This window comes from Haplochromis burtoni, unplaced genomic scaffold, assembly GCF_018398535.1.
Source record: "Haplochromis burtoni strain Fernald_Lab_line unplaced genomic scaffold, NCSU_Asbu1 Contig_62, whole genome shotgun sequence".
Lineage (NCBI taxonomy): Eukaryota > Metazoa > Chordata > Actinopteri > Cichliformes > Cichlidae > Haplochromis > Haplochromis burtoni.
Window position 1 is genome coordinate 806,863 of NW_024582423.1, and position 14,068 is coordinate 820,930.

The window sequence follows — 14,068 nt, forward strand, 5'->3', positions numbered from 1 at the left end:
AATAAACTCTTTTTCTCAGGTGATTATTTTAAATTGCCTGCACTTTGTCTCCCACTGTAACCAGTTATTCTTATTGCCCTCTTATAGCACACCCCACCTCCCCACCAACTGAGACTAGACTAGACCATACCAACTCTGATGTGATGGGAGGGGGCTTGGCTGCGGTACCGTGACAACTGCATCCTTTGGGTCACTCGTAACTAGCTGACTGATGCTTGAATTTTTTTCCGGTGACATTTTTGCAGTGGTATAAAAATCCCCGCGGGCTCGCCAGCCTATCGCGGGAGGTGCGGAGAGGTTTTCGAGCTGCGTTTCCCTCCTTGTGTCTCATACACTATTGAGCCAGTCAGCAGAGCAGGCTGAACAAAGCCATGGGAGAGAGAGAGAGGAGCTTCTGGGAAGAAATGTCTCTCACTGACTCTGTCGCCTCGACAACCGGGTAAGAAAGGAGGGGAGGGAGAGAAAGGACTGGGGAGCATAAAAGGAGAGGAAAACAACACATTATGAACTGCCGGGGTTAGAGGATTCTTGCAGAGTGAGGGGAGAATAGTGGATTTGTTTTTGTGTGGGTTTCTCTGCTGAGGGCTCCCTCAGTGTGCCTCTTGATGAGTTATTAACTATGACATTAAAACACTAACTGATCATTTCTCTCCCCCCCACATGAGTGCGTGGAGCAGATGAAATTACAGAGCACAAGTTCAGCACATTACAAGTGGACCAAACAGGCCTGATCGCCCCACCTGTAATTTTTGTTTCATCAGCCTCAGGTAAGTCTCTCCCCTGTGTTGCAGATTTCTTTTGCTTTGATGGGATCGCTTATTGTTTTTGTCTGATCTTTTCTTTTTTCTTTAAATTAAATGTGAATATGAGATGCTGATTGCTGAAGAAATGCAGACCATTTAAGCTGTTCATCTAGAAAATAAAAGATAAAGTGCACTAATTGTTTTAGAAAGTTGTAGGAAATTGGTTTCATACTGTTATCTATGTCCTCTTATGCTGCCAAGATAGAGGGGAAAAAACTACCTCCAGTGTAGTATGAGGCTTTGGTGTTCAGTTTCATTCAGGGGAGGGAGAGAAATTGAATTTTAGATCCCCTGGATGCCTCACACTGTATGCACAGAGCTTTGCGCTTTGCCTTCAGTTTGAGCAGGAATTCAAAGACAATAAGAAAACGAACATCTCTGCTGGGTGCAGATGGACCTTGAGAGTTTGATTTGAAGCACAGATTGAGAGCGTGTATAGAATTGGAGGCAGGTCTGCCATAAACACACTGCTGAATGCTCATGCATAAGGAATATATTCATAAAGCACTAGTGGTGAAATCAATGCCCCTTTAAATGAGGTGCTATGCTGGCTGAGCCTACACCAAGCTCAATGTGTGTGGGTCAGCAGGCAGCATGCGATATCCATATTGGATGAGATGAAGAGGAGATAAACTGAGGAAGGTGGAGGTGTGTGTGTGTGTGTGTGTGTGTGTGTGTGTGTGTGTGTGTGTGGTGTGTGTGGTGTGTGTGTCTGTGTGTGTGTGTGTGGTGTGTGTGTTTGTGTGTGTGTGTGTGCGCTATCAGTATTGAAGGTTACAAATCTCTCACCTTTGTGGACAGGATAGGGATGTGGGGGTAAAAAAAAGGCAGCGAGACTGATGGGAAGAAAAGGGCAATAGATTGAGGGCAAACAGAGTGCTGAGAGAGATGTTGAGAGTAATGATGATATGTGAAGGGTTCAGGCTCACAGCAAGCTGGGGATTGCTCGGAGCGTACACCTCGCCGGCTTCACATCACCCAGAGATGTAAAGGAGGGTAATAACACCGACACTGAGCTTATCTGTGTTTTCACGGGAGAGGCCGTGCGTACATTAGGTTTCCAGTTCATCATCCTGGATGCCCTCATCTCGCTGAACACGACATACGAGACAGCTCTGTCCATCACCTACACCTGCTGTGCTTCCAACGAGCTGGCAGGTACAGCACAAACATCACTTGTTGGGAAAAAAAAATGTAAAAGCTACAAAGTTCCCACGTGAGCCTGAACGCAAGCGGGATGTCAAAGCCATCAAAAATTCATTTTCAGACAATTAACACAATTTTACACCTGAAAACCCAGCACGTGCAACTTCACTCCAGGCCTCCTGGTGCATTCACCTGTCTCATTTGTCACAATGTAACTGCATTACAGACAGAAAACCACATCCTCTCCTTTAAGAGCGACGCAGCTTTAATATACACTCAGCCATATGGCAGACTGCTTTTACACCAACATACACTTAAAGCACGATGCCAGTTTATTCTTATTTTTTAATCCACACCTGCGCCGGTGTGGATTAAATCGGCTGCTCTTTCCTATTGATTTTTTTTTTTAGAAGCGACGTTGAACAGTTCTGGCAGCTTGTAAACACATTAGTTATACCAGGCTGCGTACCGCTCGCAGTGCTTTGCAGATGTACTCCACTCATAATTATTGTACACGAGGCGCAATGTTCCTGGATGCGAAGGAGTGCCAGACTCATCACGAAGAGACGAAAGGATGCGTCCCCGAGGCCGTGGGTAGTTATCTCTCCCTCACTGTACCTGCACGCCGCTGCGAGGCACGTGTAGACAGTAGAGGGATCATAAAAAGCAGGTAGAGCTTGCACTGAGCCTGCCTCACTCTCCTAATTCATTCATACATCCTTAGTTTGAAATCTGCTCGGCTTGTGAGGCTTTTTTACGAAGCGGGCCCTAAGATGCACCTGTAGTGCTGCCGCCCCCCCATAATTATTAACCAGCAGAAATTTCTTTTTGACAGATTTTCAAGGAGCCCACGGTTTGTTTGATGTTTGATGTCTGATGGCTGCGCCGTCTCTTCACCCACTTCCCCGTTTTTCTCTCCTCTCTTCTCTCCCTTTCCCACTCTTCGCATGATATTTCTGCACTTCTCTGTATGCCTCCTCTCATCTGCTGCTGAGAGCATCACGACCAAAACATGCTTGAGAGGGGAGGGCAGGGGGGCAGAGAGGATTACCAAAATCTAATTGCCAAAATTAGTAGCTGTATTCAATTTCATTTACCCCCCCAAGTACAGAATCATATCGAGTTTAATTCTTCGTGTTTTTCAATGCAAAATAGTGACGCTTGGACCGAAAACGCATTTGACGAGGAAAAGTCAGCATTAGAGGAAAACAACATAATAGGACTCATTATGGAATAATAGCCCACGATGGCTGCAGATAACGAGTCATAATAAGTTGAAATTACACCAGCAATTTGGAACAAATTATTTTTCCTTGTTATATTAAAAATATATGTCTGTGTTGTTTAAGAGAAAAAGGTCACTGAAAAGAATGATTAGATGGTTTTCTTTTTGTTTAGTGATGCATCCTGAGCTTTTGTCTTAAAAAACAAAAAGCTACCAAACAAACACCATTAATGCGTTTATCCTCTAAAAATGCGGGAAGCTCACATTCACACCGCGCGCCCCATCTGCACTCCCATTAAAAGGGGCAGCGGTGCCCTTGTCCGTGCACTTGGATGACATGGTGCTTAATAAAACAAAGTGTTGTCCATTTTTAAAAGAAGTCCCAAATTTGGCCTTTTTTCTAAGAACGTGAAATGCAGGGCGGAGCTCTTGCTTTCAACTCCGCAGGTTTTAAGATCTATTGAATGTAAAATCCAGCGTGAAACCATGGTGGATGTTTGAGAACATCAAAAGTGTTTCTCTCAAAGGGCGAGGAACTGAAGGGTAAAGGATTTTAATGATGTACCCGTTAAATACATCCCCCAGTCTGTGAGCCGGAGTCTGACTGTTGCACGGTGGCCGCACAAGGAGGCTGGCTGTTCCGAGTGGAGCACTCCCTTTATTGCCACCGTGAAATCAACTACGTTTAGATGTAAGAGCACAAACTGTCCCATAAATCAGCACGCCTACAGTTCATTTGGCATCTTAAGGGTTTGCCTCTCAACAGTCTTTCTTCCCTGCTCTCCAACGGGAGGAATCTTTTTTTTGCAAATATCGATTAATCCGTGTCATTTGTAAATTACTCTCTTTTATGATGGATTTTTCACTCTAGCTAGAAAGCTGACTACAGCTATCTTTTACACATAATTATGATTCAATGTCTTACCTGGCTGACCTTAAAGCATCGTTCTAAAGAGAATAGATAAATTGCTGCAGTTAGCAGACTCACTGCCACTTGAATGCAAACTGTCTGCAATGTCTTGCCTGAGAGAAAAGAAGCGGTGGGGTGGGGGGGAAAGTGACACCTATTGACACGATTAGTCGAAGGCTGCCCATCGCTGGAGATAAACTCTTTATACCCCGCTCACTCTTCTTGTCACTAATTAGACAAGTGAGATGATTTAATTTGGTGCAGGGTGGAAACAACTGCATCGACTGGTCATATGTAGAACCCCACTAGTATACGCTCTCCGGGTGATAATGGCTTGCATGGGCTGGCAGAGAAAAGAATTAAATCACAGCTTTTTAGCCCGTCTCACCCCAAGCTCTTGTGATCAGCATCTTAAAGCAGGACTCGGCCAGCCATTTTCTATTACGAGCCCTTGAGGGGAAGAACAAGAAGGGGGAAAAAGGTCCCCCTCGCTCAATTTTCTCCATGCGAGCAACCAGTGGACGGCCTTTCTCGCCAGCTGCTTCAGGATAGACTTAATTCGCTCGTGTCCTTGCTCTCTGAGCACAACTTTCAAAGTTGCCTTGTCCCCCATTCTGTCGCAGCTGTGCTCATGTTCACCTGACCAAGTGGACAACAGCCATAACGTTAAGTGAGTGATGATCAAGTGGTCTTATGTGTCCCTGACAGGTGCCGCAATGGATGTGGATGATGAGCCGTTGCTGTTTCACACCAGCTGGGGTGGTGAGGAAGAGGAGGAGGAGCTGGAGGAAGAGGATGGAGTAGCACACGCCGCGGAGCAGAGCTGTTCCTCGGGGGATGCTTGGGTTTGTGGACTGTGGAAGGCAGTGGGGTGGGTTTACACGCAACCCTGGGCCAGTGGGGCGGTTTTAGGGGCAGCTGTCCTGCTGCCATGTGCCCTCTTTGCCTACATGCTGCTCTACTGCCCTCCTCTGGACATAGACCTCTCCTACAGTGCCTTTGAGGTTCACAGCCACTTCTCAGCTGAACGTTTTGACGCCCTCGCCATCGCCGTAAAGACTCAGCTGGGGTCGTGGGACAGACGCAGGCGAGACATAGATAACATGGAGTCTGAGGCGCTGCGAGAGCTTCTGCTTGAGAAGCTGGGCAGGAAGGAAGTGTTCAATAAGATGGATAATGAGGACACGGGGTCCTCCGCTCCTCAAGGGGACCCTTTACAAGCCAGCGATCATCAGAAGAGAGGAGCAGCAGCAAGCAGAGATGAAAGGACAGCGCCTCATCTGGGTCAGGGGGAAACGGGGACGCATGAAAGCATAAATCCAGGAAAAGGGGAAGAAGAGGCGAGATTAGGGGATGGAAATTCAACTTTTTCCCTCATTAGGAAGCGCAGATTTGTTCCCAATTACTACTTACAGAGCCAGGCTCTGTGGAGGATTGAGCTGGTGTTTGTGGCTCAAGGCAAAGGCGAGCGCAACATCTTCACTCCAGAGCGCCTGCAGACGATACACCAAGTTGAGCGGCTGCTCATGCAGCACCCACAGTTTCATCAGTTCTGCTGGAAGCCTCTGGAGTTACTGAGGGATCTGCCACTGGGGCCGTCCTACTGCTCCCCACCCAGCTCCCTCCTGTCATACCTCTACCCCAGTGAGAGAGGAGGCAAGATCTACTATGATGGCATGGGCCCAGACTTGGCTGATATTAAAGGCAGGTTGAAATTCCAGTTCAAGCTTGAATGACTCCTTGGGGTAGCCCAACTTAACTTTGCTGATTCTCCTCATGTGCAGGTTCTCTGGGCCTGGCCATTACCCACCCGCAGTTTTACTGGTACGTGGATGAGAGTCTGTCCCCGGAGCATCTGTCCTCATCCCTGTTACGCAGTGAAATCCACTTCGGAGCTCCTCTGCCGTCCTACTACTCCCTGCAGGACCGAGCGGATGAGCAGAGAGCACGCTTCAAAAACTTTGTGGTCCAATATGCAGACATCCTGGCCAACCAGTCTACCAGGTCAGTAAAAACTCTCGTATTCACGGGTACTGAATGCTATTGCAAACACTCAAAGTTGTTTTGTCTGTGTGGCCTGTTCCAGTCAGGTAAAGGTGCTATATGGGGGAACAGAGCTGTTTGATGACGAGGTGAGACACACCTTCCACAATGACATGATGCTGGCTGTGGTCAGCGGAGCCTGTATTACTGTGCTTGTCTACGTCCTTACCTCCTTTTCTGGTACAGTATCCCCGTATTTCACTTACAGCGATGTGTGTACATGTTTCTGTTTGAAGGCGCAGAAATATTTACAAGCTTCTTCTTGTCTCTGCGCAGTCTTTTTGACTTTCTTTGGACTTGCTAGCATCGGACTGAGCTGCCTGATGGCTCTTTTCTTATACCACGTCGTGTTTGGCGTGAGGTACCTGGGCATTCTCAACGGAGTTGCAGCGTTTGTTATCATCGGTATCGGTAAGTCGTTTAAGCAATAGTTTGACATTTTGTAAAACACTTTGTGTTTATGAAGATTGATGCCACTTTGGGGTTTGTAAAATACACCGAACAGCCTTATGACCACCTACCTAATAATGTGTTGGTCCCCCTTTTGATGCCAAAAAAGCCCTGACCCAGCGAGGCATGGATTCCTCTAGACCATGATGTTAGCAGCAAACTCTGTAAGTTGTGCTGTATAGCCTCCATGGATCGGACGTGTTTCACCAGCACATTGGACAGATGCTTGATTGGATTGAAATCTGGGGGCCTTGGAAGCCAGGTCAACACCACAAAATCATGTTTTTGTTCCTCAAACCATTCCTGATCTGTTTTTGTTTTGTGGCATGATGCATTATCCTGCTGAAAGAGGCCACGGCCATTAGGGAATACCGTTTCCATGAAAGGATGTACATGGTCTGCAAGAGTCAGCATGGGCACCCTGACTGGTCTGTTGCTACGCAGCCCCATTTGCAACAAACTGCAATGCACCGTGTATTTTGACACCTTTCTATCAGAGCCACCATTAAGCTTTTAGAGCAATTTGAGCTGCAGTAGCTTCTCTGTTGGATCGGACCACACGGGCCAGCGTTCGCTTCTCATGTTCATCATTGAACCAAACCTGTCCATGACCCTGTTGCTGGTTCACCACTGTTTCTTGGACCATTTTTGATAGATACTGAGCACTGCAGACCGGGAGTGCCCCATGATAGCTGCTGTTTTGGAGATGCTCTGGCCAGTCATCTAGCCAGCACACTTTGAAACTCACTCAAATCCTTATGTTTCTTACACATCTACTTAAAGGACCAATGTTCACTTGCTCCCTAATATAACTCGTCCACTAACAGGTGCCATGATGAAGAGATGATCAGTGTTACCACCTGTCAGTGGTTATAATGTTATACGTAATCGTATGTGAAGCTCAAGGCAAGCTTGGCTTAGCTACACCTAAATACAGAATTGAAGAAGAAGCCACAAGCCTGGCTGGGTCTAAAGTTAAAAAAAAACTGCCTCTCAGAACCACTAAATCTCATTAAAATGTAAAAGTGCCACCTTGTACTTTTACAGGGGATTTAATTACTACTTCTAGTGACTCAGTGGAGTCTTGTCACCAGTTAAGCAAATGGCACAATCCCCCATAAAACCATAATCCCCTCCATATAACATGCTGTAGTAAAGCTGTGTTGTGTGCAGAGTAATTATACAATGTATAAGTGTTAATGACTGACTTCACTGTGAAAATTCCCTGTATTTCTCTGCGTCACGTAGGTCCCCATCTAGCTCCCATTTCCAGGCTTTTCATAGTAAACTAACAAGCTGCAGGCTTTAGCTGATTTCGCGCACAAGATGCAAACATAATGAATGACCTTTTTATTTTCTGACTCTCAGCTGTATGTGAATGCTATGAAATGAGGAAAACTACAACTCTTTGTCATGAGTTGTGCTAAGAAGTCCTCCTTTTGTCTACCCTTCATCTCTCAGGGGTGGATGATGTGTTTGTGTTCATCAGCACTTTCAGACAGGCTTCTCATTTGCATCAGCCGCAGCAGCGAATGATCTACACAATTAAAACAGCTGGCCGAGCGACATTTCTGACCTCCTTCACGACTGCGGCCGCTTATGCCGCTAACACCTTCTCTCAGGTAATTATGGAACTGAGAAAGAAAAGAAAATAACAGCGCTTAATAGGACATGTACAGGGTGTATAAATGACTCTCCTACAGTGGGTGAATAGAAGTGCCTCTCTCGGCAGACAACCATTTTTCCCACGATAAGCACAAATTGAATGTTTCAAGGTCCTTTACACTGCGCTTTGTTCACCTGACACTCAGATCCCAGCCGTGCATGACTTCGGCCTATTCATGGCTCTCATCGTCAGCTGCTGCTGGCTTTGGGTGTCTGTCTTGATGCCTGCTGCCCTTTGTATCTGGACACAGTTTGTGGAGCCTCGTGAACATGCCTGGTTGAGCTGGTAAGCTTTTGCTTCCTTACTTTTTGTGCTGCGTGACACCCACCCAGATCTAATCCCCCTCAGCTGTCTCTCTCTCTCTCTCTCCCCCTAAACTCTCCACCCCGCGAAGCTGGAAGCTGTTTTCGGGCCTGTCGGCGAACCACAGCCCTTTGTCGGACGAGGATGATGATGTGGCTCTTCTGTCAGTGGAAATGGAGCCAGGTAAGATTATTATCTGCCTAGCATCGGAATGAAGGCTGGCAGGGGGATTGGTTGTAAGAATGTGTCTCGCGGGGCACCTCTGAGGCTCTTTTCCTTCGTCTCTGCCAGGCTTCTGCGACACAGACGGCGATGCGGCCATCCTGTCCCTGTCGGTCGAGACACCTCTGTCCCCTCCGGGGCAGCGGCACGTGGGTGTGGTGAGCACCAATCTTCAGTGGGCCTTGAAGCACTTAGTGGCTAAGCCGGTTGTGGAGCGACGGAAAACTGTTCTAGGTGAGATTTAATCTTAACTCAGAACTTGCAAAGACAACATCAATTTATATCCCAAAACTCAGCGGTTGGGGCTTCTAAGATATTGTGTGCAGAGCTCTTAATGTTTGGTTTAGATGTGAGAGTCACCTCAGGCTTAAGTAAGAATTATTGAAGAAATTCTGTAATCTCTGTTTGCCCTGAGGGGATTCTGCCTGTCAGAGTAAGTGCAAAGCATTCTCATGAAGGATTCAACCACACTCTTTGGGAGTGACTGTAATTGATCCTCACTGCTGATCTGTCCCACAACTGTTCTATCAAACCCTCTTTTCTGTCGTTGTTTGTTCATCTCCCTTCTGGCCCAGGTGTCTTTCTCCTGGTTCTGGTCTTCTCAGCTGCCTTCTGTTGTCTCCTGAGGCCGGCCACTCACGCTCCCCTTCTTTTTCGCCAAGATACAAACCTCCAGAGTCTGCTGGCTCTGCGGAGCAACCTCAGCGGCCAAGGCATCTCCTGTCCCATGTGCTCAGGTAAGAGTGGAAGCACAACTCTGTTAACTTCTTAGATCTGGAACGAATATCAAAAGAAAAAAAACCAAACATGTCGTGTCCTGCAGGTGTGTTCATGGAAAAACCCCACCCACTTCCCACCCACGCTCCCTCGTCTGCATTTTTGTATCCTACACATCAGCAGAGGCCGAGCAGGACAACTCCCGCTGCTGCTCCGAGTGGAGTGAAACAGGACTCACTCACTAACCAAACAGGTAAAAACCCAGCACATAAAAAAAACCCCAAACCCAGCCCTTTTCTCATTTAAGCCCTGTTTCCTGTCTTTAAAATCCTGACCTTTGTACCTTTTTCAAGGCCCTCTTGTGACAGTGTACGTATCAAAGTTAGACCACGGAGCCTCTACAACCATTTACCGCTTCTCCCTTAACGCCAGCATCCCGTCCCCGTGGAAGATGTGCAGCACAGAGCGTGAGGTGTCATCATTCCAGGTGTGAGAGCAGGAAAAAAGTCAACCTGATTATATTGGTAATAATTCGAGTCCCACTAAAGCAGCTTACAACTAATCTTGTTTTATTTGAATAGGCTTTTAATCAGCCCCATGGCAATTACACCGCCAGAATGACAGTGTGTGTTTCCCACGTATACCTCCCGTACGACAGCTGGATGATCACGTCCGGCTCGTGTGATCCTCGTCATGGCTGGACGCCAGATTTTTCCTTTTATGTAGCATCATCCCCACAGCAGCACAGCAGGTGAAGGCACAAAGGAAGAATGTAAAACAGAGACTGAGACAGGCTGTCAGGTTGTTTTAGTGGGGAAATCTGTCATTTTTCAGCTCTGCTTTTTCCCTTTAGGAAGTTGTACTTTGCTCAGTGCCGCCTGAGACCTCATCCCAGCCGCGTGTGTGTCAACCCGCCAGGCTGTGGCATTAGCTCTGGGCCTGATGGACCTTCACGGGGAAGCTTTTATACGTTTTTTCCCAGCGGTGAGCGAGCAAGCTTCTCGTGATAAACATAAAGACTGTTTGTTAACATCAGGAAAACAGTTCTCACTCCGCATGAGTCACACTGCGCAAATGTCTTTTTCCTGTCATTTAGCTGAGTCTTAACTACAGAGAAAACGCACTGATGTGACTTCTCCTCTTAAAGTGAATCCTCTGGAGAGTTTTTTTTTTCTTCTTCACAGTACACCAGTTATGCAGATATTTTTGCCCCGTATAAATAAACGTGGTTGAAAGGGTTTTCTTTGCTTCTATTTTCAAAGATCCCTCATCTGCTGCCAAAACGAAACCATCCAAAACGTTTGGCTTCAATCCGTGCAGCGGCGGTGTGTGCGGCCAACCGGCGGTGCGTCCTCTGGTCGACACCGGAGCCATGGTTTTCCTTGTGTTTGGGATCCTGGGAGTGAACCGAACCGAACGCAGGGACAACCACGTGATTGGAGATATGGTGATGGTCACACCTGCGCCACATGCATCTTAAACTGTCGACTGGAGGAACGCCGCACCGGATTTTAAAAGGACTTTCTCACCGTTGTAAATTTGTTGTTTGATTCTCTCCAAAGGGCAGCATTATACTGGATCCAGACTTTGATATTTTCCAGGAGATGGGGCATCTTTGCAAAATCTGCAAAGCTGTTAGTGCAAACACACAGCTCGTAAAGCCGGGAGGAGCACAGTGCTTGCCGTCAGGTAACATTTGCTTATCTGATGGGAAGGGAAAGTAACTTTTCAAATGTGGGGTTTTTTTGTGGCACAAAAAAGTAGTATAAAGTCAAATCAGCAAGGTTAGGCCTTCTGATTTGACAGCAAGCAGGCTAAAAAGTCTGCTGTTCCTCACAGGCAACAAGCTATCTTCCATTCTGCCTCTTCTTCATCCCGAGTGCCACTCTCTCCCTGAACCCAACCTGCTCCCAGGGCAGCTGTCCCATGGAGCGGTGGGAATGCATGGAGGGAAGGTCCGCTGGCTGTCCATGGCCTTCGAATCTGTAAGTCTCTTCATCTCCATGCGACAAACCGCTGTCGGTTTCAGAGTTGCCGCAACGCCTTAATTCTCTCTCTCTCTCTTCCTCCTCCTCCCTTGTAAGACCACATACAAGGGAAAATCCTCATTTCAGACGTATTCCGATTTCCTGCAGTGGGAGAACTTCATCCAGGAGCAGCTCGCAACTCTCCCGCAGACCTCTTCTCTGCAAAGAGGCTTCCAGACGTGTGAGCACTGGAAGCAGATCTTCATGGAAATCATAGGCAAGTGAGAGGTGGAGCAGATGTCAAAGAGATGCAGTGTTTGTTTTTTCCTTTTCTAAAACTGGAGACAGATAAAAATGCCGAAAGTGCTGCCCTCTGGTCCTGTTGTAGGTGTGGAGAGTGCCCTCTGGAGTCTGCTGCTGTCTCTGGCCATCTGCGTGGCAGCTGTTTCTGTGTTTACCGCACATCCTCTGCTGCTGCTGCCCGTGCTCGTGACCATTCTCGGTAAGAGCCGCACTAACATATTTACATTTGAAAGTGATGTTTTCAAATAACCAAGAGTGCATTTCCCTCATGTTTTTGGTCTTGAATAGGGGTGATCTGTCTGGTAGTGGCGCTCATGTATTGGCTGGGATGGGAGATGGGAGCAGTGGAGGCAATTTCTCTGTCAATACTTGTTGGATCCTCGGTGGATTACTGTCTACACCTGGTGGAGGGATACCTTCTGGCTGGGGAGACCACACCTTCTATGCCTTCTCATAACTTGGTACACGACTATTCTAATTTCAAATTGACCACAGCGTGTTTTTTTTTTTAAGAGTCTGCACTTTTTAAATCTCTGTTTTATTCGCAGGAGCCTCAGGCCGAGAGGCAGAGGCGGACTCTGGAGGCAGTGAACCATGTGGGTGTTGCCATAGTGTCCAGCGCTGTCACCACAGCGATCTCCACAGTCCCTCTCTTCTTTTGTGTCATTGTGCCTTTCGCCAAGTTCGGCCAGATTGTGGCCATTAACACGGCCGTCTCCATTTTGTTCACCCTGACCGTGACTGTGGCCACGTTGGCCTGCGTGGCCCCGGCCCGCTTCAGCAGACACCCAGGCGCTGTACTCAAGGCCAGCCTGGCTGTGATGGCAGCCGCCTCTTTGGGAGCAGCTCTGTGGTGGGTCGGGGGACAGCTGGGTGCCATGGCCTGGCAGTCACTCACCACATAAACACTACTGATGTCACACAGAGGCGTTCCTCTGTATGCAACCTGTGAGAACTATTTTCTTTCTTCCATGTTTGTGGAACAACGGCTCAGTACACGGTTACATACTTTACAGCACAAAGATGTCAGAGTTATCACAGTTTTTTTTCTTTGTTCTCACTTGTATTGATCAGTGGATTGTTAAGTATAGAGGGGGAAAAAAATCCCCACTCTGGGTGTCTCTTTTTAAAATCTAGTGTAACTGAATATGTGACTCATAATAGTAGGTTGATCTCTGATTCACACGAGCTGTTTTTGGTTTGTTTCCCCCCCTTCATCTTCAGCCCTAGATGATGGAGTAATTGTTGGGAAACACTGACTGAGTCACAATTTTCATCTGTGTTACTTATTGAGTTGTGAAGAGTTGCTGACTGTTCTGTGACCTGCTTTTGTGAACACTGACACAGCGCAGCGCTGCGATGTCCGTGAAGACCAGTGTTAATGGTTCACTTTGATACGTGGCCATGTTGTGAAGCATCAGAATGTTTCTTTGGGTTGTTTTTTTTTTTTCTTATTCGTCGTTTTGTTTTCTTTGTCTCGATTTTGCACTGAATGTGATTTTTCAGCCACATTTGTATCAGAGCTTATGATGTCCCACTGTGGCTGGATTAAAAGTTCTATAAACCAAATTTATACTCTGTTTTTATGTTAAATGTAATGTAAGATGATGTAAATGTCTGCGTATGCTGCTCTTACTCATTCTGAACTGAGCTTTGGATGCTGCCAACACACACACGTTTAGAAGAACTCTCAAAGCCAATATTTAGCACAAGTCACTTTCCTCTTTTGTGACTTCGTTTTATCTCAGATCTTACAAAATGCTTCAAGGTGTCTATTTTTGTCATTGGGTTAAAAGAGACCTTTTATCAGCTCCTCAGGTGTACCCTCCACAAGCCCTCCGCCACACTCACAGCCTCTCACTGTAACCTGCTCGGTTCTCCCACAATTCAGAGCACCACTCAATAGCGTCTCCACTCTGCCCCGCAGTGAAGGTGACGGCCATTTGTCAAACCGCACAACGTAACGGTCGGGGGAGAGGGGCCGACTGCAGCAGGAGCAGTAAATTCTGGTTTATGTGCGTGTTGTTACTCGTGGATGTCAAATAAAACAGGTGCAGAAAAGCTCGGGGTCTTTTCTTTTTGTTTTCCTTCCTCCTGCACGGTTATGTAACGGAGCGGCGGGATGACGGCCTGTCGCTGTTGGCTTATAATCACATAATTACCGGGAGAGCTACTGTAGATTGCTTCGCATCTCTGGGCGGCTGTTAATAACTCATATGAAAGAGGTCAGATGAAACAATGAATTGCATTAATGTTTCGGTTATTAAATAAAGGGACGCTGTTCTACACAAAGAGGTATTTTCTACTCAGCGT

The 14,068-nt window shown here is 47.0% G+C and overlaps 1 protein-coding gene across 3 annotated transcripts; it reads left to right on the forward strand.

Annotated features, from left to right (window-relative positions):
* The first annotated feature begins 311 nt into the window (after window positions 1-311).
* Window positions 312-13,324, forward strand: disp3 (dispatched RND transporter family member 3). Of its 3 annotated transcripts, none has more exons than XM_005922666.3 (22): window positions 312-439; window positions 678-767; window positions 4,793-5,788; window positions 5,869-6,088; window positions 6,171-6,307; window positions 6,404-6,538; window positions 8,039-8,199; window positions 8,389-8,528; window positions 8,638-8,729; window positions 8,838-9,002; window positions 9,344-9,505; window positions 9,592-9,738; window positions 9,839-9,972; window positions 10,067-10,236; window positions 10,339-10,469; window positions 10,748-10,932; window positions 11,048-11,174; window positions 11,325-11,470; window positions 11,570-11,729; window positions 11,841-11,954; window positions 12,044-12,216; window positions 12,304-13,324. In XM_005922666.3, the coding sequence occupies exons 3-22, from the start codon at window positions 4,801-4,803 to the stop codon at window positions 12,658-12,660; spliced, it is 4,044 nt and encodes a 1,347-aa protein (XP_005922728.1). In that variant the 5' UTR covers window positions 312-439; window positions 678-767; window positions 4,793-4,800; the 3' UTR covers window positions 12,661-13,324. The 3 variants fall into 3 exon arrangements, with proteins under 3 accessions (XP_005922728.1, XP_005922727.1, XP_005922726.1); XM_005922665.3 differs by having other exon boundaries at window positions 334-439; window positions 666-767; XM_005922664.3 differs by having other exon boundaries at window positions 346-767.
* The last annotated feature ends 744 nt before the right edge of the window (window positions 13,325-14,068 follow it).

What these genes read in the sequence shown, in the direction of transcription:
- disp3 (XM_005922666.3), top strand. Translation starts at nt 4,801, where the DNA reads ATGGATGTGGATGATGAGCCGTTGCTGTTTCACACCAGCTGGGGTGGT. An exon ending in GCGACGGAAAACTGTTCTAG is followed by an intron (nt 9,003 to 9,343) that starts GTGAGATTTAAT and finishes CTTCTGGCCCAG; the next exon opens with GTGTCTTTCTCCTGGTTCTG. An exon ending in AGCACAGTGCTTGCCGTCAG is followed by an intron (nt 11,175 to 11,324) that starts GTAACATTTGCT and finishes TGTTCCTCACAG; the next exon opens with GCAACAAGCTATCTTCCATT.